This window comes from Pagrus major, chromosome 14 (assembly GCF_040436345.1).
Source record: "Pagrus major chromosome 14, Pma_NU_1.0".
Taxonomy (NCBI): Eukaryota; Metazoa; Chordata; class Actinopteri; order Spariformes; family Sparidae; genus Pagrus; species Pagrus major.
This window is the reverse complement of record NC_133228.1, coordinates 2,350,584-2,375,404: the sequence shown is the minus strand read 5'-3', so window position 1 is coordinate 2,375,404 and position 24,821 is coordinate 2,350,584. Positions and strand designations below refer to the sequence as shown.

The window sequence follows — 24,821 nt, the reverse complement described above, 5'->3', positions numbered from 1 at the left end:
CAGAAAATGATTGGACAACCGTTCCACTGCCCTGTTCGTGCTGGAGATTGTTTATTTTTGAGTTCCAGGTACAGCTGAATGCAGCATACTTCACTCCTGTTCCACTCCCATATGCCCAAACACACAATATATCATTTCTGCTGTCAGGGGTTTCTCAATGAAAACAATGAATGCCAAAGATGTAGTTCGATGATGTTGTGATGTAAGCGTGGGATCATGGGAGCTGTTGTCTTCATTGTTACACAACCACCATTGCTGATGACAATCTATCTGAAGTGAGTAGAAATGTTCAGGGATGAGGTAATGTGTTACAGTTTCTTTCATGCTGTGTTTAGTCATGTTTGACGACCTTCTTCCTCACTCTCTGACGTATCATCGGACGTTTCCCCAGAAGTTACGGCAACAGGCAACCAAATGAAAGTTCAAAGTTCAAAGTTCAAAGTCGACTTTATTGTCAAAACTGCAATATGTACAAGACATACAGAGAATTGAAATTGTGTTTCCCTCTGTCCAGACAGAAATAAGAAATATAAGAATATAAAATAAAATAGAAATATAGATCTAAAAATAAAAATAAAAATAAAATATGTACAGCTAAGAGACATTCGGGAATATAAAGTCCGGAGATATAAATAGTGTGGAATAGGTATGTCAGTATTGGGATTGGATATAAATATAGATATAAATATGGCAGTTTGATATAAATATGACAGTATAAAATGGTGTAAACTGGTCTATGACAATGAAATTGTAAACATTCTTACACAGTGCAAATAGATTTTAAAGTGTTTTTGAGTTGTAAAAGTGGCTGGTGCCATGGGGGGGGGGGGGGGGGGGTCAACAATGTCCATAGTTAGTGGGGGCGGCGGGCGGAGAAGGAGAGGGAAGGGGGGGCAGCGCTGGGAGGGAGTTCAGCATCCTGATGGCCTGATGAATGAAACTGTCTCTCAGTCTGCTGGTTCTCGCTCGGAGGCTCCTCATCCTCCTCCCGGAAGGCAGGAGACTGAAGAGTTGGTGGTTGGGGTGGGTGGGGTCGCCCGCAGTGCTGAGTGCTTTGCGGGCCAGACGTGTGCTGTAAGTGTCCTGGAGGGAGGGGAGGGAGGCACCGATGATCCTCTCAGCTGCTCTTACTATGCGCTGCAGGGTCTTCTTGCAGGATGCAGTGCAGCTGCCGTACCACACAGTGATGCAGCTGGTCAGGATGCTCTCGGTGGTTCCACGGTAGAAGGTTGTCATGATGTGGACTGGTGCTCTGGCTCTTCTCAGTCTGCGGAGGAAGTAGAGGCGCTGCTGAGCTTTCCTGGCCAGTGATGCGGTGTTCCTGCTCCAGGAGAGGTCCTCAGAGAGGTGCACACCCAGGAACCTGGTGCTGCTCACTCTCTCCACAGCAGCTCCATTGATAGTCAGTGGAGGGTGCTGGGTGGAGGCTCTCCGGAAGTCGACAACAATCTCCTTTGTCTTCTCCACGTTCAGAGAGAGATTGTTGTCTCTGCACCTCATCCCTGTAGTTTGACTCATTGTTGTTGTTGATGAGCCCCACCACAGTCGTGTCATCCGCAAACTTGACGAAGAGGTTGGTGTTGTGTGTTGGTGTGCAGTCATGGGTCAGCAGGGTGAACAGTAAGGGGCTGAGCACGCATCCTTGGGGAGCCCCTGTGTTCAGCACGATGGTGCTGGATGCGCTGCTGCCGACCCGGACTGCCTGTGGTCTTCCTGTCAGGAAGTCCAGCAACCAGTTACGGAGTGAGGTGTTTAGTCCTAAACAGTCCAGTTTCTGTATCAGCTGCTGGGGGATGATTGTGTTAAAAGCTGAACTGAAATCCAAGAACAACATCCTCACATATGAGTCCTTAGAATCCAGGTGGGTGAGAGCTGAGTGGAGGGCGGTGGAGATTGCATCATCAGTGGACCGGTTGGCCCGATATGCAAACTGGTACGGGTCCAGGGAGGGAGGTAGGATGGATTTGATGTGCTGCATGACTAACCGCTCGAAGCACTTCATGATGATGGGGGTCAGTGCCACGGGGCGGTAGTCGTTGAAGCACGATGGGGAGGTCTTCTTTGGGACCGGGATGATGGTGGTGTTCTTGAAGCAGGTGGGGACAACAGCTTGGCTCAGGGAGGTGTTGAAGATGTCTGTGAGGACATCTGTGAGCTCCTCTGCACAGTCCTTCAGCACACGACCAGGAATGTTGTCCGGTCCTGCAGCTTTGCGAGCGTTGATCCTGGAGAGGGATCTCCTCACGCTGGCTGGAGTCAGGGACAGCACCTGGTCATCTGGAGGGGGTGTTGTCTTCTGTGCAGGTGTGGTGTTGTCGGCTTCAAACCGTCCAAAGAAGTGGTTCAGATCGTTCAGCAGAGTGATGTTGTTGTCACAGGTCTGTGGTCGAGGTTTGTAGTCCGTGATGGTCTGTAACCCCTGCCACAGGCTCCTTGTGTCTCTGCTGTCGGTGAAGTGGTGGGTTATCCTGTTGCTGTACTGCCTCTTTGCAAGTCTGATGCCACGGGACAGGTTGGCTCTTGCTGATCTCAGACCAGCCTCATCACCTGCTCTGAAAGCAGCGTTCCGGGCTTTCAGTAACCGATGGACTTCCCCCGTCAGCCATGGTTTCTGATTGGCCCGTACTGTGATGGTCTTGGTGTCCGTGACATCATCAATGCATTTGCTGATGTAGGCAGTAACAGTGTCTGAGTACTCCTGTATGTTGATGTGGTGGTTGTAGGTGGCTGCCTGCTTGAACATGTCCCAGTCTGTGGTGTCAAAGCAGTCCTGGAGTGCTGAGGAGGCACCCTCTGGCCACACCCGTACCTGCTTCTGAACCGGTCTGGTGACTTTGACCTTAGGCCTGTATGCTGGCATTAGCATAACAGTGATGTGGTCCGAAGCGCCGAGATGGGGGAGGGGTGAGGCCTTGTATGCTCCTCTCAATGTTGTGTAAACCTGGTCCAGTGTGTTGTTTCCCCTTGTTGCAAAGTCAATGTGTTGGTACACATTAGGAAACACTGTTTTGAGATTTGCATGATTGAAATCTCCAGCCACGATGAGAAGACCCTCTGGATGGGCAGTCTGCTGTTCACTGATGGAGCTGTACAGTTCACTCAGTGCCTTGTCTCTATCATTGTTGTTACAGCTGGGAGGGATGTAGACTGCGACCAGCAGGATGGCAGAAAACTCCCTTGGTAGATAGAAAGGCCGGCAAACACAGTTACCTTAAGTAAACCTGCTGATTTCTCTGGTTTGAACATTGATAGAAGTATTTGGGATAATGTAAGTACACAACTCAACAAAATACATAAGAAAGGTCTAGTCATTTTTAGATTTTTATTGGGGAAATGTTACATATTGTATCTTTAAGATGTGTCATAAATGGAAGAAAAAAATTTGGTAAGATGGTACTGACTGCACCATGTCAGACCCCCTGTTTTAAGCCTATGAATGCAGTTGGTTGAATTAAGAAAGAGTGCAAATTTTAAAGGAGTACATACGTTTTGATGACGCTCTGACACACTGTGAACATTGCTCTCCTTTAATGTTACTTATCAGTACTTTGAAAAGCCTCCAGTCATTAAAGAACATTATATAGGCTTTTAAATGTTAAGGAGCACCAGTGACTGTCAGGGTTTCACCAGATATTTATTAATAGTTGTATAGCCATTTGGGGACTATAACATCATTCTCCTCATCATTATCATGATATAAAACTGCTGATACTGAGCAGCTCTGCTGTGAGTGTAGAGAGACCACTACACAGCATCCACTCCACTGATTCAGTGGCTCTGTTTTAGCCTGGAGTGTTGTGCCCCTGTCATGTTTCAGTCACGATAGGAAGAAGAGAATAAGGAGAGAGGGAAAAAAAGAGAGGAAATGCCACTTAGAGGAGGAATGTTAGGAATTTTAGCTGTGACTGGAATGTGGAGGGCACCAAATGAAGCCAAAGCAGCTGGAATTATCAGATTTAATCCACAAATAAGATCCAAATGTGACAGTGTATTTTATATGTGTGTGTGTGTGTGTGTGTGTGTGTGTGTGTGTGTGTGTGTGTGTGTGTGTTTTCCTTCACTTCCCATGTGTGTGAGGAAGCTGACACCTTGACCTTTTTTCAAAATGATCAACCAAATTAAATTTTCTCTCGCTTCCTACCTCCCGCAACACCTCCCTCCATACACACACCTCCCCTGTTGCCTCAGTCACAGTTGTCATAGCAAATTAGCATCCTGTTATACAGATACACAGAACCGTCTGTCCCATGATCCTATGGGAAAACTTCAGCCCTGGGTCTAAAGACACAGCCAACATCTGTTTGTTCCTCTCGCTCTCACCCCTCTAAGTGTGTGTGTGTTTGGGTTGCGTGCGGGGGCATCTCATTCTGTCACTTCCAGCGTGAAACCAATCTTCTTAGTGTTGCTCCATCTGAGTGGTTTTTCCCAAGGACGTAGAGTGTTGCTTTGCATTTCCAGCCCTGGAGAGCAGTGTCTTTATCACAGCCTCTTTCAGCCTCAGGGAGGTGGATTTTTAATCATCCATCCTAGAAAAGATGCTTTCATATTGCAGACTGTCAGGCACACAGATTTTCATCGGTTTCATCACAGCAACAAGTTATTAAAGCAATACACCTGTTAAAGGGGCCTTGTAGTAGTAATTTAATATGATATTTCAATTTAAAATTCTGTAGATGCATGATTTAAGCTGCAGAAGAAAGTCTGAACAATATATTTATTTTATGCTACAGTGTTCCCTGTGGTGCCTCATGAATGGGCCACATGATATCTTCATGTCTATTTTATTATTGTACATTTTTTCTTCATATCAAACAGTAGGTGACAATTACACCAACTTCTTTTTCAACCATATCAGAACAAGAGAAATAAACAATAAACATCAAAATCACAATTATTAACACCCTGTTAAATACGCTGACAGCTCATATTTGTCCGTCGTAATAACACAACATGCTTTCAGGTACATGAGTTTTTCAAGTTCAAAGCATTTAGAATGAAATTTAGAGTAGCATGTCTGTCAGATCAATGAAAAAAAATTTGCCAGAATAAATAATTATATTTATTGTTGAGATTGAGAACAGGTCTACAGTACATATTTCATGTTAGTTAATACATGTAAAATGTGTTATTTGTTTTCTAAAGTTATTCAATTTGATTCTTTTAAACGATATCCAGTGTCATTTTTAGTTGATAGCTTGCACGTGCATGTGGATGGAACAAAACAAAATGTTATGACTATAACTTCTGTTCCCTGAAGGAGAGTAACGAGGTACAATCTTGGACATGTGGACATGTATCTACAGCCACCGAACCTGAGGCAAACCTCCAGCACTAGTGCATTGTAGACCCAGCAGAAGGGACAGAATGGGCCACAGAAGGGGCTGTCACATCCAAACGATAAAACAGAACAAAACTGGCTGCAGTACAGATATCGCTCCCTGATACCCCTTTAAACAAAGCCCATGCGGCGAAATACGGCTGCTCTGACAGGCAAAAAAAAAGAAAAGAAAACTGCTGATGTAGGATGAGGAAATTTTTCTGGTAATTCACTGAAAAGCCCAGTGCTTGAATGTGTGACAGAGCAAGCAACAGCTGCGCTGATGCTTGCTCTGTAGTGCCTGCTATGAGAACACAATCATCTAGATAGGCTAAAATGTGAACACCTCTCTCTCCCAGAGAGGAGCTAATGCCGCCTTCTCACATTTGGCAAAAGTGTGTGGGGTGAATTGCAGACTGGATGGCAGTAACAGGTATTCTTAAGCGGAGGCCTGGTGGCGGAAGCTTGTTCCAAGCAGACTGGTTTCGAGTTTGACCGGACGGTTGTGGCTTCACTGGCAGGGAGCCCAACCTGGCAGATGGTTCTGCTTTCTTGGGGGGGAGGCGGTGGTACAGCAGGCTTATGAGCACTCGTGGCCGGCTTGGGCTTAACGTCACACATATGGGAATGATGTTGCACAGAGCCCTCCTCTGCTTCATCCTCAGCTTCCACCACTGTAGAAACCTCTCTACCCAGGGAGAGCACTGCACACGCTATTTTTTTCCCTGAGAATGCCACATTGTGAACAACAAATATGTGTTTAAATCAGCAGGGGACGAGCTAGTTAGCTGGTAGCTTTTGGCAGCCAGTGGTCAGCAGAGTTCTGCAGTGTGTGGCCAACAAAACTAAGAGCTAACAGAGCTAATAAAGCTAATGGAGCTAACAGCTGATAAAGCCTATAGCTTACAGCCAACTGAGCTACTAGAGCTCACAGAGCTAATAGCTAACGGAGCAAAACACACAGCAGAGTTTCTGTTCAGAGGACCATGGAGCCTTGAACAGTGAACTGCAGTTTAACAAAACTGGGACACAACATGTTTACAGTAAATTAATATATTACTAGTACTGAATTATTTAAGTTAAATACAGTTTGGAGGTAAAAGTATATTAATCCATATCTATATATCAACTATAGATGATAAGAACAAGGTAAAGAAACAACATTTTGATTTTTGGGACAAAATGGGACATTTGGGACACCACTTTGGGGTGGTTAAAAGTGTTTTTCGGGTTAGTTTAGAGAGCCACAATAGTGTCATGTTAATTTCAGTATATTCTGGTGAAACTTTCATGTATGTAATAGAAATCATTTAAACTTATGAACCCAGAAGGTTTTAATCCAGTATTTGGAGTTATTATGTAGTATGTAACATCAGTTGTTTTAATGTGTCAGATGCATTTAACACTCTGTTCACTTCATTCTCAGGTTCTAGCTCTGGGTTGTGAACATTAATTAGGCTGACACTTTCAGCAAGCACAAGGTGATGACAGATCCCGTTGAATCTACATTTACATTTAGCAGACGCTTTTGTCCAAAGCGACTTACAGTAATTCATACATTCATAAACTGGTAGCAGTGGCTGTCATTAGGAGCAGTTTGGGGTTCAGTATCTTGCCCAAGGACACTTCAACATGCAGACCAGGGGAATAGAACCAGCGACCTTTCTGATAACAAGATGCTGGCTCTACCCCTGAGCCACAGCTGCCCAGAATCTGTGAGGTTTAGTTATTTAAAACTGAAGTTACTTAACAGATGCTAAAAGGTTTGATAAAGGATTTGAAGGAACTCAGATTGAAATGTAAATTGTAAACTGGTTTTGACAGAGTGATATCAACTCCAACCCTGCACACCAGCACATAAAATGCTGCAATTTCACTGAGAATTCCATTCATTCTAATGGATTTGCTGGCAGGGGCAAAGTAAATCTGTGCCCACATGCTTGCAATCCACACAAAATGGGCTCCGTAATTGGGAACCACAGCTTTAAACTAACAGAAGTGACCTTTTCCCTTCTAGAGCAATAGTATGTTCGAAGAAATGATGAAAAGTCAATGATACTGTGTGACACCAGTCTTTTAACTTTGTGATAGTATAAAAGCACTGAGTGATACATGTCTGCCCATAGGGAGAGATATTAAGCCCCTCATGCATTTGATGTCTAAATTTCTCAGCTCAAACAGCAAACAGCCAGTTTGATGCTTATGCCTTCATCATGAGTCAGCCGGTGGTACTCTACCTCAGTAGTCCAGTTTCCCAGCTTTAACAGTCTGGTTTCCAACAAGGTACAAAGTAGCATTTTCAAATACAGCTTTCATAAAATCTGAAAATAACAATGACCATACAAAACAGGAGGGATTTTTCTCCTGATCCCGAGTTGCAAATCCATGTCTCAATCATCTCAGAACTCAAATCTTTTACTCATTAATGTCAGGATATTTACGTATCCTTCCTTATGACTCGTAAAGGTTAAAAACACCAAAGCATTCAGGATAATTGTTTTTGCACATATTCCTTTTACAAGCACATATCGGTTTGAGCTTTGCAATGAAAGCTTGTTTGTCTGACTTTTAAGCCCATTAAGGGTGCACTGTGTCTCTCTAGAAACAAGTTCAATGGTAATCAGCAAGGAAAACAGCTTTGCTTTTTTTGGGGACCAAACTCTTTCACGGTAACTCAGACGAATGCAGCATCTGCAGAGTCTGACTCCTCTTTGTCATTCTGTCTTTCAGCACTGCAAACCTCAGCAGAACAGACGGAGCAAATACTTTGTCAAAGACAAATATAGAAAAGGAGAAAGGGGAGTAGGGAGCAAAAGGGAGAGAGAGACAGAGATGAAAAGGATGAGACAGAGTGTAAGAAAGACAGAATGTGTAGAATTCCTGTGAGATCTCTTCTTTCACCGTTTCTGCGATGCTTTGAAAGCTCTGCACAAGGGGAACATCTCAAAGTGATGGGGTGTTGAATGGATTCTCCATGCTTTCCTTTCACTTACCTATCCGTCTCATCCACTCCGTCTCATCTTATTCTCTTGCTGCCTCTTTTCTGCAGTCAGAGTTTTCTCCCTCAGGCTAATAGATAGAAACATGTGGTCGGGGGGGGGGGGGGGGGGGGGGGTGATGGTGACCTTGTAAACTTTGATAGTCTCAATCGCAGGAAAGCAGACACATGAATGCTGTTAAATTGTCTTTATTCATGAAAAAGGCACAGAGAGGTCACAAAACAAACACAAAAGGTAATTAATCTGACAGTCAAGAATTGAAGGTGTGTGATTAATCAACATAAAGGACGGACAGACTTTTCAACATCCATTTAAAAAAAAAAAAATTGAAGACATCCTGTTAGACTTAAAAAAAAAATGGTGACCAGCATTTTCCTTTATTTTAATCAGTCCAGAAACTGATTGTCAGATTAATCGATAACAGAACTTTCTTACAGCCCCAATTGAAATCCATTCACAGTGTGCTCCATCTTACTAAATATTTTTCTCCAGACACAACTGTGAAATAAATCGGACTCCAAAAGCTGTAACAGGCATCTAAAATTGCTGGAGGACACTGATAATAATATAATACAAATAATATTGTTAGGATCATTTCAAATTGATTGGATGAATGCTAGAAACACTGACAGCCAATCAAAATCCATCTGAATTTAAAGGACCATCAATTTGTAATGTTGTAGGAGTGTTGACGTTGTTTATGTAAGCTTATTGATGTCATTTAGGAGACACTTTATTGATGGCCTACTCTAATAACTCTTTGTTATTTATAGGCTTACAACGTATTAATTGCTTATGTAATGTATATCAGGCTGCAAATTACACATACAAAATATAATTTTATCTGAGACATACTGCCAACCCATCTCGGGCACTAAAGTTTGTTTTGATTCTACTGTTCTCTTGGACGATGGTCAGGATAATTCATGGTGACTCATACAAAAGTGTGAAAAAAACTTGTCTTCAAAAGACCACAACTCTAACACAGTGTGAAGAATTTTGTAAAACCGTTTCCCTTTGGGTTATTTTTGTTTGTTTCTCTGTGTAACATATAGCAGTAACAGGTCATCAATATCCATTTTCTTTAGCTGCCGGCACAGCAGGAGTGCCCAACGCTTGCTTGGTGGCACTCTACAGAAAGTTAGTGTTCGTCAGTGTGGATTGCTGCATCGTTATTGTTATACTGATGGTTGTAGTGATTGTTCTGGATGTGAATGGCTCTTTACAGTCAAACCTCTTAAAGTACAGCTGACTATGAATTCTACTCAGTCACTGGACCTACTGAAACACTGCTTCACAAATGTGAGGTCAACGGCATAATACTCTTTTTCTTCTGAACTATACCCCTTGGGATGTTTACAAGTTTTGCTTCTGCAGTTTGTGCTCAGGCAGTTTGGCCTCCTGGAGCTTAGTGAGCTTTGATTGATTTCACATATCAATGCACTGAAAGCCAGATCTCTGTTGTTGCAGACAACACTGCTAATTGGCGTCTACTGCTATCGTTGTAGCAATATTGTCAAATAACACTGCAGTGTTCACTTGTTGCTCTGCTTTCCTGTCAAAGAAGCTCTACCTCAACTGCATTTTGTAGGGACACATGCCTCTCATCTGACCTATTAAAGCTTGGGGTCTATGAAACACACTGCTGGAGCTGTGACGGACTGTTTACGACAAGAATGGCAGAGAAACTACAGCCACACTTCTCATCACCAGCGGTACCTAGGTAAGAAGAAATAAAGACTGAACTGGAGAAGAAGAAAAAAGAAGATAGATAGCGCATGAAGTAAAACGAGAGTCATCATCGGAGTGGCTTTTCAGCGATGGCGACAACTGAAGCAGTGAAGACCTGAGGACGGACTCCATGTTAGCTGTGTCTCTGCTGGACAGGTAATGAGCTTGTTTGTTTTGTTGGGGAAATGTATTATTACTCTGCATTATGTCGTCAACGTAGCTAAAGTTAGCTCCTTATGTTGCTGTCGCATGTATTCACCCAACACTAACGTTAGCAGGTTGCAGCTGACGTTAGCTAGCTAGTTAGCTAAAATAGCAGACTACTGCCGTATGAGACATGTAACGTCACTGTTTACACGCAGGCCAACATTTACACGTACTGTGGATCTAATCCATATAGCAGTGTTTGTACATGCACTGCTACCCAGGGCTGTTTGGACATTAGCCAGACGAGCTGTATGTGAGCGTCAGACTAATTCTTGTGTGCTACACGTGTGAAAGGCCAAGTCCACTGTTCAGTGGTCATTGGAAGATTACATATATCTGTGAATATAGTTTGCATTGTATTTGTGAGCCGATGTTGTTAGATGGTACTTATGTGAAGTCATTCATATAGACTTTGAACTGGGTGTTTTACAAATGTGCTGTCCTATAGTTATGAGAGGGATGCATCAATTTCCAGCCCTTGAAGCATCAGTTCACAGCAGAACCATGCCCTGATATTTCCACTATTTCTGTAGAGTCGCTCTCGGACAGGTGAGTGTAACTTGATGCTGATAGCAACATGGATCAGACAACTGTTATTCATCTAATATGTGTCTTTGATGGATACATTTCATATATATATATGTATGTGTCCTTCTTTCATATCAAAATGGTTTTGTTTTATGTGCATGAATCCTTGGCAGGGATACAATATGAATACGAATGGCATCATTTCTATATCTATATATCTATATATAAATAATTGCTTGCCACCATCACATAAGCTTCCCATCACCCACCTAACTCCAGTCTTCATTTTTTTTTTTTTTACATAGCAACAGTCCTGTGTTGTCTTTGACAAAATCAATAACATTTCATGCCCCATAAACACATTTAGATGAACTTCAGAACTTTATGTCCTGTAAACACATTTAGTTCTCCATCCTTATCCAGTTTTCTGTAATTATTATAATTTTTGCAGATATTATGGAACTCCTTTCTCTTATGCCTGGTACTCCAAGCTGTACAACAAAAAGTCTAGCAAGTAGAGCTTGTACACACTACTGTCAAAATGCATAGAAAAAATAACGAGAATGTGAAACTATGTAAATTACTCTGAAAGTGACATTTTGCTAATCCCCCAAAAAGTATAATTGGTAAATATGAAATGACTGTAAATGGCACAATTCTGATGTAACAGAGACTATTTCTGGTTGTTTTCAGGAATATTTGTCACTGCATAAAATGCAACTCAAGTTGTGGTGTTATAATAAATTGAAAGTAATTTCAAGGTCCTTGAAAAGCTGTATTTTCTGTCAGAAAAGTAATTGTGCTATTCTTTCTACAGGACAGTCACTGCCAAAACAGTAGAGGATTGAGACAGCAACGACATCAACAGCCTAACCTGTTGGCCACCAGTGAACTGTGTTTATTATCAGACAAGAAACCTCTGGACGTCCTTCCTGTACATAGTTGTTTATGCTAATTGTACTGTATATTGTCTAAATGATAAAAGGTATACTATTTTTGTAGTGTTATTTATTTACATGTCTTCCAAGAAATGGAATAAACAAGAGTTACCTAATTCAGTTGTTATTATTAGTGCATCATGTAAAGTGTAAGAACTGTAATGGGATGGTTGTTTATGCTGGAAGTGTAAAGAAAAGGCATCTATCATTTTCAAGTCTTTATTCAAACAAGTTAGAGATAATGCAAAACAATAAATACAGAACGACAAATAAATAGGTGTCAGGCAGAGTTCCAGCACTTGATGTGATTGCTCCAAATGTAGTCCTTGAATTTTGGCCTGTAAAACAACAGATTAGCAACATGATTAGATATTATATATATCTAATAATATTTATGGAAAAGAGTTGGATTGTCCTCAGAATAATGTGAACATATTTTTCTTTTTTTCTTTTTTTTAACAATCTGTTTATTGAGTTTTATATAATAAAAATAACAATAGTTCTCCATACAATAGTAATTACAGATAGAAACATACTACAGAACCTGTAAAGCTTTCAATGATACCGGATGAACGGAATTTGCTTCCAAGATCAACCATGATGGAGGGACCTCAATAGCTCCATAATTAACCCAATAGTTCAAATTTCTAATGTTTGTTGCCCAATAATAGTACATTTTGAAGTTGAAGTGAATTTTCATTTACCTCTCCATTAAGTTTATATCCAGAGAATCTCCTAAATGCGTCTAGGACTGAGAGGGCTGAAGGAATAGAATGTGACAGATTAGACAAAAGCAACAGGGGATCATCCGCATACAGCACCACCTTCAGCTCTACACCACTTCTGATTATATCACATATATCATGATGAGACCGCAGAGCAATTGATAGAGGCTCCATCACAATGGCAAATAAGAGCGGACTTAAAGGGCAACCCTACCTTGTAGAACAATGTAAACGAAAATATTCAGAATTTGTGCCATTTGTCCTGACCATGGCCTGAGGAGAAGCATATAGTAACCTAACCCATGAAACAAATTTTTCCCCAAAATCAAATTTCCCCAAAATAAAAAAAAGATAATCCCACTCTACCCTGTCAAACGCCTTCTTGGCGTCCAGCGCTATCAAAGCTTCTGGGAGAGCAATTGGAGAAGGATTATAAACCACATTAAACACCCTCCTAAGATAAAAAAAAAGTGTCTATTACGAATAAACCCAGTTTGATCCAAAGATATAATTGAAGGTAGGACAACTTCTAAGCGTCTGGCTAGCAACTTGGACAATAATTTGAAGTCAACATTCAACAGACTAATGGGTCGATATGAACCACATGAAAGTGGGTCTTTACCTTTCTTTAAAAGCAGATAAATGCAAGCCTGGTTTAGGGTGTGGGCAAGTGTGCCTGAATTATAAGACTCAGTGAACATCTCTAATAGGTGTGGGGCCAGCTGTTTCCAGAATGTTTTATAAAACTCGGCTGGAAAGCCATCTTGGCCCAGACTTTTACCACTTTGTAATGATTTAACTGCTGCCTAAAGTTCAACTGCTGTGATAGGATGTTCTAGTTCCTCAGCTGCAACCCAATCCAGAGTGGGAGTTTTAAACCTATCAAAGAAGGGGATCATATCTGTAGAGGTATGAGGACAATCAGATGAATATAGCAATTTATAAAATTCCATAAAAGTTTATTGATTTCCAATGGGTCAGGTGTTACACCTGAGCCAGTCTCAATTTGAGGAATTAACTGAGATGCAGATATTTGATGTAGCCGACAGGCCAAGAGTTTACTAGTCTTATCTCCCTGTTCATAAAATTTGGATTTAGTAAAAGTTCAGTAGTGTGCTGTGACATGATAAGATCATATTCAGCTTGTAAAGTCATTCGCTCCTCATAAGTATCTGGCAGTTTTGAGACTGCATTCCCTTTATCCAGACCCGCACCAAGACCCAGCTCGGGCCTTTCGATACTGATACGCGGTTCTCAGACGCATCTACTGCTACGTCCTGCAATCCATCTGGGTCAACAACTCAACTCAACTCCACCACTCAAACAAGAAGTTTGTGCATCCTTGAGGAGAACTGGTTCACATGAGCATTTTGCAAACTGCTGTGCTGCACTGAAGAGCCTGTGAGATTCAACCAACTAGCTTACCGGACACCCTACCACCTCACCGGGCCCAGTATTTGGGCCCGTGCCGGTAAGTCTCGCCTCCTCTCACCATCTAAACAGTCTGCTATATGTGCCTCTTCAACGCCGTGGACTCCATCTGGAGTCCTCGTAAGTAAGTCTTCACTGTTAACGTTACACTAGCGATCCAGCTAGCCGCTAGGCAAACAAGCATAGGCTACTCCAAACACCGTTGCTGCCGGAGCTTTTTTCTCTCTTTTCTCAGCCACCATCTGCTCCACCCAAGAATGTCCCCACTCACCCCGGAGGATCATGAGCTGTCCTGCTTGAGGTCAGAGCTACGCTCCATTGCGACCCTCCTGGACGATGTCCTCCAGCGCCAATCCTCGCTCCTCGCCCGGGTGGAAGCGCTGCAGCAGGATGGTCCCAGCCCGGCCAACGCTATCCACCGCACATCGGATGCTCCGTCTTCCTCCTGGGCGACCGTTGTTAGGAAGGGGAGACCGGTCTCTCTCCCCTTGTTTTCCCCTGACATGGAAGAATGTGACGACGATCCCATCCAGTTGTCCAACTTCTTCACCCCACTGGAGAAGTTAGCTGAGCTACCGGCTACATGCTCACGCACTGCTCCGGAGCAATCAGTCCTGCCAAACTCCCGACACAGAAAGCGTCGCATCCCTCCAACTAGCCCACTGATGTCCCAGGGTAAACGTCCAAGGTGTTCATCCCCTTCATCGGTATCCTTCTCAGAAATCTGGCCTCCTCTCCCTGCCCCGCAGCCATCGTTTCCACGGCCTAACGTGGGTCCGATCCCCTCGACGCTCAATGATGACGTCATCTGCGCAGGTGACTCTAATCCCTCTTCTACTGTTCCGGATTCCCCTGGCATCTCCCATCTGTCTCTGTCCTCTAAATTGTCGGTCTATGATAATGGCTGCAAGAATCAACCTCCTGAAATCCTCATAATTGGTGATTCTATCATCAGAAATGTGCACCTCCCAGCCTCCATCACTTACTGTCTCTCCGGCGGGATTACTACTGACTTCATAGAACTGATACCTGTCCTCATTGATCTCCATCCGTCTGTTCACACTGTTCTGTTGCACACCGGCACAAATGACGTCATGTCCAGACGCTCCTGCAAACTGTACCATGATCTTGAGTCACTGATTCACACTGTTGAAAGCCTCGGGAAGAGGTGTGTTCTCTCTGGCCCTATTCCCACCCTGCTCAAAAGCTCAGAGCGTTTTAGTCGACTTTTCAGTCTGCACACGTGGATGCAGAACTTCACCACTGCAACAGGCCTGGGTTTTATTAGCAATTTTGACTATTTTTGGACTGAACGTGATCTCTTCAAATTTGATGGCTTACACTTGAACAGGAAAGGGTCTGAAAGATTAACAAGCAATTTTATTAACTTCATTGCTTTTAGCCTGAAATGATGCTTTTCCAAGCAAGACCCTGCCCTGCACACGTTGTCTTCCTGTCACAGCACTGTCTCTGATAGTGCGGGTCCTGCTGTCATCTTTAGTGTCTGCACTGTCTCCGCTTCTGGCCCCCTTACTCCACCTAGTTCTTTTGCAGCAGCAAAACCTGTAGCAGATCCTCATACCTCTTTTCCAATGTCAATTCCAACTCCTATCTGCTCTCATATCCATATTAGAGTTACTGACAGGCGTTGCATCCTGTCAAAACGCTCTTACTGTCCTCATGGCAACAACCCTGATCCCAGTAAAGTTTATCGTTCCAGCACTCGTGGGAGGGTCACATCTAACCTGATTAGTATAAAAACAGTTCCTGTCCCTCCAGCTCTTCCCCCTGTCAACCTCAGTTGTGCTTTACATAACATTAGGTCACTCTCCAGCAAGACATTTTATATTAATGATTTTATTACTCACTATGGTTTGCATTTATTTTTCCTCACTGAGTGTTGGCTTTCCTCCACTGCCAGTGCTGTTCTTATTGAGGCGTCTCCCCCTGACTATAGCTTCTTATTCTCCGCTAGGAAAGACAAAACGGGTGGGGGACTTGCGGTTATCTTCTCTAATCAATTTCCCTGTACAGTATGTTCACTCGGTGACTTTACATCTTTTGAGTACCTGGCCATGCTTATTGGAAACCGCCAACATATCCTGGCATTACTCATCTATAGACCACCCAGGTTTAATCCCATTTTTTTAACAGAGTTCTCTGAATTTTTATCTACCGCTCTGATTAAATATGACAAAATAGTTCTGCTCGGTGACCTGAATTTTCACATTAATGATGTTTTGGATTCCAAAGCAACGGAATTTCTGGATCTTCTTTCTAGTCTCAACTTCATCCAACATGTCACTGGCCCCACTCATAATCTCGGTAATACTTTGGATCTAGTCTGTACAAAGGATATTACCGCTGGCCTCCCTTCTATTTTTCAGGTCCCGGTCTCGGATCACTCTTGTGTCTTTTTTAACCTTCTCACGCATACACAGACTATTCGCTCTGAATCTAACCCTCATTCTTTTCGTTTCATTAACAACCATATTAAGTCCCTTCTAGCTGATCATTTGCCCGATAAACTTGAGTCACTTTCCAACACGTCCATGTCTGTCAACAACCTTACAGATGGCCTAAACAGTGCACTGTCAGAATCGCTTGAGTCCTTTGCTCCTCTCAGAACTAGTAGAGGCACTCGAACTAAATCTGCACCTTGGTTCTCCGACCTCACTCGCTCTTTAAAACAGGCTTGTCGTAAACTTGAAGACAGATGGCGCACCTGTAAATCAGAGTCCTCTCGCCTCGCCTGGACTCTTAGCTTTAAACATTATAAACATGCACTTTCTGCTGCCAGATCTTCTTATTTCTCCAATTTGATCGAAACCAATAAGAACAATCATCGGGTCCTGTTTAATACTGTGGCCAGGCTTACACACTCTTCACCGGTTCTGAGCTCTTCTTTCACAGCTAATGATTTTTTAGATTTTTTCACTGACAAAATCTCCCAAATAAGGAACAATATCATTAGCCAGCAGCTCTCTAGCACCGTGTCCAGCCAGTGCTCTGTGTCCTGGTCCAAGGGCTCACTCTCTCAGTTCAAACCCATTTCTGCTGAGGCCTTGGCCTCAATGGTTGCCGCCTCAAAGCCAACAACGTGTTCACTAGATCCCATCCCCTCTGACCTCCTTAAGGAACTCCTTCCTATTCTGAATGCCCCTATACGTGCCATCTTGAACACTTCCCTCTCTGAGGGGTGTGTCCCCTTAACCTATAAATCTGCTATCATTAAACCACTCCTCAAGAAACCCAATAGCGATCCACTGGTTCTTGCCAATTATCGACCTGTCTCCACTCTCCCTTTCTAAAATACTTGAGAGAATTGTTGCTGATCAACTGACTGTCCACCTTTCTACCAATAATCTCTTTGACAATTTTCAGTCTGGTTTCCGCTCCTGCCACTCTACTGAGACTGCCCTAACTAGAGTAGTTAATGACCTACTTGTCACTGCTGACTCTGGATCAGCCTCCGTACTTTTAATTCTTGACTTAAGTTCGGCCTTCGATACCGTAGATCATTGTGTACTTCTACACCGACTGGAGCATTACGTTGGTATTCACGGGCTGGCGCTCTCATGGTTCCAGTCCTACTTATCTAGTAGAACCCAATGTGTTAGTTTCAATAACTCTTTGTCAGAATGTTCTACAGTTACCGCTGGTGTGCCCCAGGGGTCTGTCCTGGGGCCTCTGCTGTTTTGTATTTACATGCTCCCTCTGGGTAGGATAATTGCCGAATATGGTATACAGTTCCATTTCTATGCTGATGACACACAGCTATACATCCCACTACAGCCTAATGACCCCTCTCAAATACAAAATCTGGAAACATGTGTAAGCCGAATCAAGATCTGGATGAGTCAAAACTTTCTCATGCTTAATACTGCTAAGACTGATTTGCTGGTAATTAAGCCTAATAACTACAAGTACTTCTCTGACAGTCTTTGTCTTAATATTGATGGTTGTTCAATCTCTGAAAGCACGCACATTAGAAACCTAGGTGTTATTTTTGATCCGACCCTGACTTTCCAGACTCACATCAACGAAATCACCAGGACGGCTTTCTTTCACCTGCGTAACATTGCCAAAATCCGCCCTGCTCTGTCCCGGCGTAGCGCCGAGGTGGTTCTCCATGCCCTTGTGTCTTCCCGTTTAGATTACTGTAATGTCCTTTTTTCTGGCCTCCCCATCTGTACTACTAGGAGCCGCCAGACTTTTAACAAAAACAAGTAGGTTCTGTCACATAACTCCTGTCCTGGCATCATTACATTGGCTGCCCATTCAGGCTAGAGCCGATTTTAAAGTTCTTCTCTTAACCTATAAGGCTTTAAATGGACTTGCACCATCTTATTTAACTGAACTACTTTCTCCCTACATTCCGCCACGTCCTCTTCGTTCTCTTAGTTCAAACCTCCTTGTCATCCCACCAATCAATAAAAAGTCAGCTGGTGGCAGGGCCTTCGCCTACCGTGCTCCTTTTCTATGGAATGGCCTCCCACTAGGTATCAAAGAAGCTACATCCTCTGCCATTTTTAAGTCCCGTCTTAAAACACACCTCTTTACTCAATATTTTGGTTTAAACTAATTCTTAACTGTTTTATCATTTTCCTGTGGTGTTTTAATATTGTTTTATTGTCTGTTATTATTGTACTTGATTTTATTGTAAAGTGTATTGAGACCATGTACCATGGTGATTTTGCACTTTAAATAATAAATTGATTGATTGATTGATATAAAGCATCTAAGAGTGCGATGCGTTGAGATAGTTTGGCTAACTTCTCTCTTCTAGATTTCCTCTGATGAGCCTTATAGGAACTAATCTCCCCCCTGATAAAAGCTTTCATTGTTTCACACAACCCAGAGGCTGTTACGTCTGGAATTTTTTTAACCTGAAAAAAATCTAATTGCTCAGAAACAAATTTAAAAAAGTCTGTATCTAACAGTAAATGTGTATCTAGGCACCATGGTGGTCTTGTATAAACAAACTTCTGAAAATAAACATTCATAAAAATGGAGGCATGGTCCGACACAACAATCGAATCATATTTACAGCCAGAAATGGAGGACAACAACTTGTTGTCCACTAAAAAGAAATCAATTTGTGTATAGGTACAGTGAATATGCGAGAAAAATGAGTATTCCCTTTTGTCCAGGTCAAAAAAACGCCAAGGGTCAACAACGTTAAACTCCTTCATGAAGGAGTGAATCACTTTGGTCGACCTGGTTTGAGCAGCTGAGGTTGGGGAAGAACGATCTCAGGAAGGATTCATCCAGCAGTTAAAGTCCCCTCGTAAAATTAGATCATACATGGACAGGTATGGTAGCATTCAGAAAACCTGTCTTAAAAAGGACTCATCATCCAAGAGTCATCTTTACATCAAAAATGTGTCCCATGACAGCTATAAACCTGCCAGCAGAATCAGAGATTGTCTTAACATGAACAAAAGGAATATCTCTATGTAAAAGAATAGCAACACCTCTTGATTTACTGGAAAATGAGGAATGGTATATTTTCCCAACCCAGCTCTTCTTCAGTCTAACACTATCTATCTCTTTTAAATGGGTTTCCTGCAAGTATATTATATGAGCATCGAGGTGGTGTAAGTAGTGCAAAACCTTACTGCGCTTGATTGGATTATTTAGGCCCTTACAGTTTAAACTCACAAATCTAACATCCCCACCCACACTGGATAGTGATCTCTTAATAAGGCAATATACATGTATGGAGTATACATCTGAAAAAGTAGCATAGGTGCCAACCAATTACCCCTAAAAACTACACAAACGAACAATCCACCCAGATTTGAACAGAACACCCCACCTTCCTCCTCACCTAGCAGAAGCATCCAAACAGTGATGCATGCTACCTCACCCCACGTTGAAATAAAACCTGTCGTTACCAGCAGCTTAACTGTACTACTAAACGACCTCGGGGAGTGTGTATATGGGCTGTCCCATAAAAAATAAATAAAGTAATAAACAGAAAAAGGTGCCATGGATTTAAAAAAAAAAAAAAGCAGAAAAAAAACAGGTTCAAAAGCACTACATTCTCCAGAGCCAGAAACGCCCTCATAAGTAGAGACTGACAGAGAGAAAAATAAATAAATAGAAAAATAGCACCAATATGCTCTAAGTGGAGCAATGAAATTTACAGTCAGTACACAGTCAATACTGTATTCAGTCTGCAGACAAGACAACAGTGGCATAACATGGGTGTTATCTGCTAGATATGCAGCCTGCTGCCGCAGAAATACAAACCCAATGAGCGTTTGTGGATTCCAGAGTGGATTCTGCCCCCAGCGCTCACGAGCGGTGCCATCCCACTGGGTATTGGACCGAGACCGTCACCTGCTGTGTACTGGACAAGCTGTGCCATCCCGCCGGCTATTGGACCGAGGTCGTCACCCGCTGGGTACCGGACGAGCTGTGCCATCCCGGAGCCGGTGGCTCTATGTGTTTAATATAGCCAAGCGTATAAGTTCATTGTTCAGTTTCTGTGTGACTGAAATGAGCTGTATTTCATAGGCCTAATGATGAAGCCTAATCCTCCGTCAGCACTTCAATTTACATTCTTGAATCACATATGCCCATGCATTCCTTGTTCTGTGGACTAAAATGGCACTGAAAAACATTTTGTAAAAAGTTAAATTCCTTCAAATATAAACTTTCCCCTTAATAAGAGACAGACTCTGTGGAACATGCTGTAAGGGCTCTGGTCCAATCAGTTTAAATGTAATTTTATATTGTCACAGTCACAGAGAAGAAGATGACCATTTTAACAGTAACGAAACACACACAGAATAATAGTTCTGATTCAAAGCCTGAGTGCCCTGTGCCCTTTTTTCCTTGTGTCAAATTGAGAATAGAAAGCCTACCAATCGCCGCACTGACCCTCTGTATGTCTGTGTGTCCCTCAGTCACCTGTCTGGCTCCAAAGTTGGGGACCTCCTTCACATCTGCAGCCCCTTCATCAAACGAGCTTGCCTTATCTCTGGCTATGTGAGTATTTGTTGGATTGATTTGATTTCAGTATGGTATGAAACTTAACTTTCAGAGACTTATCTATCACAGTGAATATTTTGTTGAAATAAATTTGCGTTATTGTTACATGATAATAAAGTTAAAAATGAGGACTGCAATCCTGCCCTGTTCACTTTTTGTCACTTTTGTATACTGTCCCACAGTAAATGGTCTTTCAGATGTAATTTAGCTGTCATTAACAGGACACTGTCATTGGATTGGAACCAGGGTGGGAAATTATCACCCGCCACTGGCCAAATGCAGGTAAATTTATGAAGTGGTGGATGAATTTGATCAACCCACAAGCCACATTGGCGGGTTAGCAATTTGGACAGGAGATTCTAAGACAGAGAGCATTCAAGTGAATTATACAACTGATCTGTCAGGGGCAGCAATACACCTGTGCTGCTGCTAGTCTGCCGCAAGTGCCATTATCAGTAGAAAAAGGAGTAGAAAAAGAAAGCCAGAGAGCACGTCCACAATGGTGGTCAATGTGAAGTGAGCAGCAATGTGGCATTACATACTAACCCTAACCATTGCCAGTGTAAAACGGGTGGCCGATGTAAGCAAACCTTCTCAAGAGGAGCCAACTGACGACCCTAAAGTTCAACAGTGGTTTTGTAAGCAGAAGTGCCTAGTTTAGATCAGCCAGTCAACTTTTTGCTCCCACTGTCGGCAGCATGCTCCAGCCAGCAGCAAGAAATAGCTTTATTCTGGGCACAAAAAAAATTAAATTGGAGGCTGTCAAGGACCATGAAGCATAAAATGTCACAAGCAGTGCTGGGGGTCACATGTTACAAAAGCAACCTATTACAGTAATATATTTACTTTAGCGGTAACAGTGTAATATAACGCGTTACTAATAATATTTCAGTAATATATTACTACAGTTATGTCATGTAAGTCCCAGCCAATCCCAGTGAGGACATCTAACCATAGAAGATTTCACTGGAGACCCATTGCTCGAGGCTGTAACCCAGCCAATCTCTGTTACCCGAAATTCTCAACCGGTACTGAACTTGAAGCACTAGGGGGGCTATGGAATTGCCAGTCTGCAGTGAAGAAGGCGGACACCATTTCAGCCTATGCCTCCCTGCAGACTCTCCACTTCGTGGCCCTTACGGAGACCTGGATCACTCCAGAAAACACTGTCACCCCAGCTGCCCTCTCAACTGCCTTCTCATTCTCACACTCCCCGAGACAAACAGGTGGAGGAGGAACTAGACTCCTCATCTCACCCACGTGGTCCTACCAGGTCCTTACCCACGACCACCTACCCAGATCTGCATTTGAATTCCACGCTGTCTCTGTCACCCTGCCTTTCAAGCTCAATATTGTGGTGATCTATCGCCCTACCAGTCCTCTCTGCGACTTCTTTGATGAGATGGACGCCCTCCTAAGCTGCTCCCCTGACGATGGCACACCACTCGTCGTCCTGGGTGACTTCAACATCCCCCCAGAGAAGCTGCACTCCTCTGAATTCATCAGCTTCACATTTGACCTCACACTCTCCCCCTCTCCACCCACCCACCGGGCCCGATTTGCCCTCTACAACATCCGCAGGATCCGGTCTTTCCTCACAAAGGACGCAACGCAACTCCTGGTCCAAACGCTGGTCATCTCCCACCTGGACTACTGCAACTCGCTCTTGGCTGGACTCCCAGCCTCTGCAACCAAACCGTTGCAACGTATCCAGAACGCTGCAGCGCGCCTCGTTTTCAATCTACCCAAATTCTCCCATGTGACCCCCCTCCTCCGTGACACTGGATTCCTGTTGCGGCCCACATCCGATTAAGACCATGGTGCTGGCCTTCGAGGCCGTCAACGGAACTGCACCCATCTACCTCCAAACACTGGTCGGACCACATGCCCCAGCGCTAGCACTTCACTCCACTACATCAGCTGGCCGGCTGGTACCACCATCGCTAAGAGCAAACAAAGGCTGCTCAGCAAAGTCGCAACTCTTCTCTGTTCTGGCACCTCAGTGGTGGAACGAACTCCCGACCAATGTCAGGACAGCAGAGTCACTCGCCATCTTCCGCAAAAGACTCAAGACTCACTTGTTCAGACTTCACCTCGACCCTGCATAGCATGACTCCCTCCCCACCCCCCCCACCCCCCCAATGTATGTATGTTCTTACCCTTAGCACTTAAATCATAGCACTTAGGTACTTGAGGTATCCTTGATGAATAGCAGCTACTTTGCTCAGATGAGGGCTTGAAAATTGTTTCTATCTTTTCTTTTCTACTTTATCGATGGTGATTTGTTGTGGTTTCTTTCTTGTGACAAATGTACTTATTGTAAGTGGCTTTGGACAAAAGCGTCTGCTAAACGCCCTAAATGTAAAAGTAAATGTATGTAACACGTTACAATCCACGTTACTGACTGAAGTGAAGCGTTTATCTTTTTTTTTTTAAAGAATCCATCCACGACAGCATGATATATTAATATATGAGCTGTATTTCATAGGCCTAATGATGAAGCCTAATCCTCCGAGCGCACTTTAATTTACATTCTTGAATCACATATGCCCTTGCATTCCTTGTTCTGAAGACTAAAATGGCATAGAAAAAGAGATTTTTGTCTTGTCAGGTCATTACAGGCTACAGAACGCCCAGGTCTATTATGTTTCATATGACTAAGCTATCTCATAATATATCAGACTTTGATCCTTTGTTTGCCTGCTCATCCCTGTGTGCAAGGCCATTCCTTTATTTAAAAAGAGCTAGGCTATTTAATTGTTCTATATAGGTTATTTGGGCATTTTGTTGAAAGTAACTAAAAAGTAGTGTAATAAGTAATATATTACTCTACGCAGACAGTATATACTGTAACGTAATAGTTTACTTTAAAATGAAGGTAACCATACATATGTAATATATTGCATTTTGAAAGTAACTTGTACTGCTGGTTGGGTGGAAGTGAGCAAGTTTGCACACGCATTGAGTTGAAGTTGAACCCAGGTCAAAAATTTGACATTTTGTGATACAGAGAATTAAAAAGGGATAACCATGAGTAAGAATTTCAAATAAACAATTTTTGTGACTGTGTTGTTGTTGATTTTTTTTTAACCAAGACATATGTCACACTAAAGTGCGATTGCAAAATGGTGGCTGGTAGAAATGTAATTCCCAACACTGATTGTAACTGTACTGGTGTATTTTCCCACCTTCCTCCAGGTGGTGGTCATCATGTCGGTAAGGCTGTGGCTGATGGGAGGATCCATGCCTCTCTTCTCTGAACAGGACAACCCCGCCTCCTTCTCACCTCACCTGCTTACCAGGTCAGTGTCACACACACACACACACAGACACACACGCACAGTGGTAGTGAGAATTGTGGAGAAAAAAACATTTTTAAGATAAGTTCTCTATTAATAATAATAATATGTATATTGGATGTGGAGATGATTAGGTTATAAAGGGCTCTCTTGACTTCAGAAGGAAGTAGTACAGTAAGTATGTTTTGGCAGGAGTTTCACCTTATAGTAATAATAATAATAATAAGTTTATTTGTATCAGGGACAATGTACAAAATAACATAAGTCTCGAGATGAGAGAAGATGCTTTGTACCAGATTTAGCTTACTAGCTACTTTCCATCCGTAGTCCCTGGGCAGGTGAGTAAGAACAAAAAAAGAAAGGACAAAAATTGTCAACTTACATAACAGACCAAACATCCATACAGATATGCGTATATACGCCCACTCACACATCACTAACACTCATTGCTAACAGGTGTAAAACATATTTCATATCAGAATGAAATAGAAACATACAGTTATTAAAATACTTCATTCTTTGACAAAGTTAAAAATAATTTAGGTTTAAGATTAATGCTGACATGACTGGTTACTTAGGATCCATTTTTTGATGTCCCGGGAAAAAACGTTGAAGTCTGTACAGAGTTTCAGATTAGTTGGGAG

At 42.8% G+C, this 24,821-nt stretch overlaps 1 protein-coding gene across 1 annotated transcript in view; it reads left to right on the top strand.

The window, feature by feature from the left end:
• tmtc1 (transmembrane O-mannosyltransferase targeting cadherins 1) overlaps positions 1-24,821 on the top strand; it is a 281,545-nt gene that overhangs the window by 145,664 nt on the left and 111,060 nt on the right. Inside the window, exons 5-6 of the mRNA XM_073481208.1 lie at positions 20,794-20,875; positions 24,077-24,180. Coding sequence (XP_073337309.1) covers positions 20,794-20,875; positions 24,077-24,180 — 186 coding nt within the window. The remainder of the gene's footprint in view (positions 1-20,793; positions 20,876-24,076; positions 24,181-24,821) is intronic.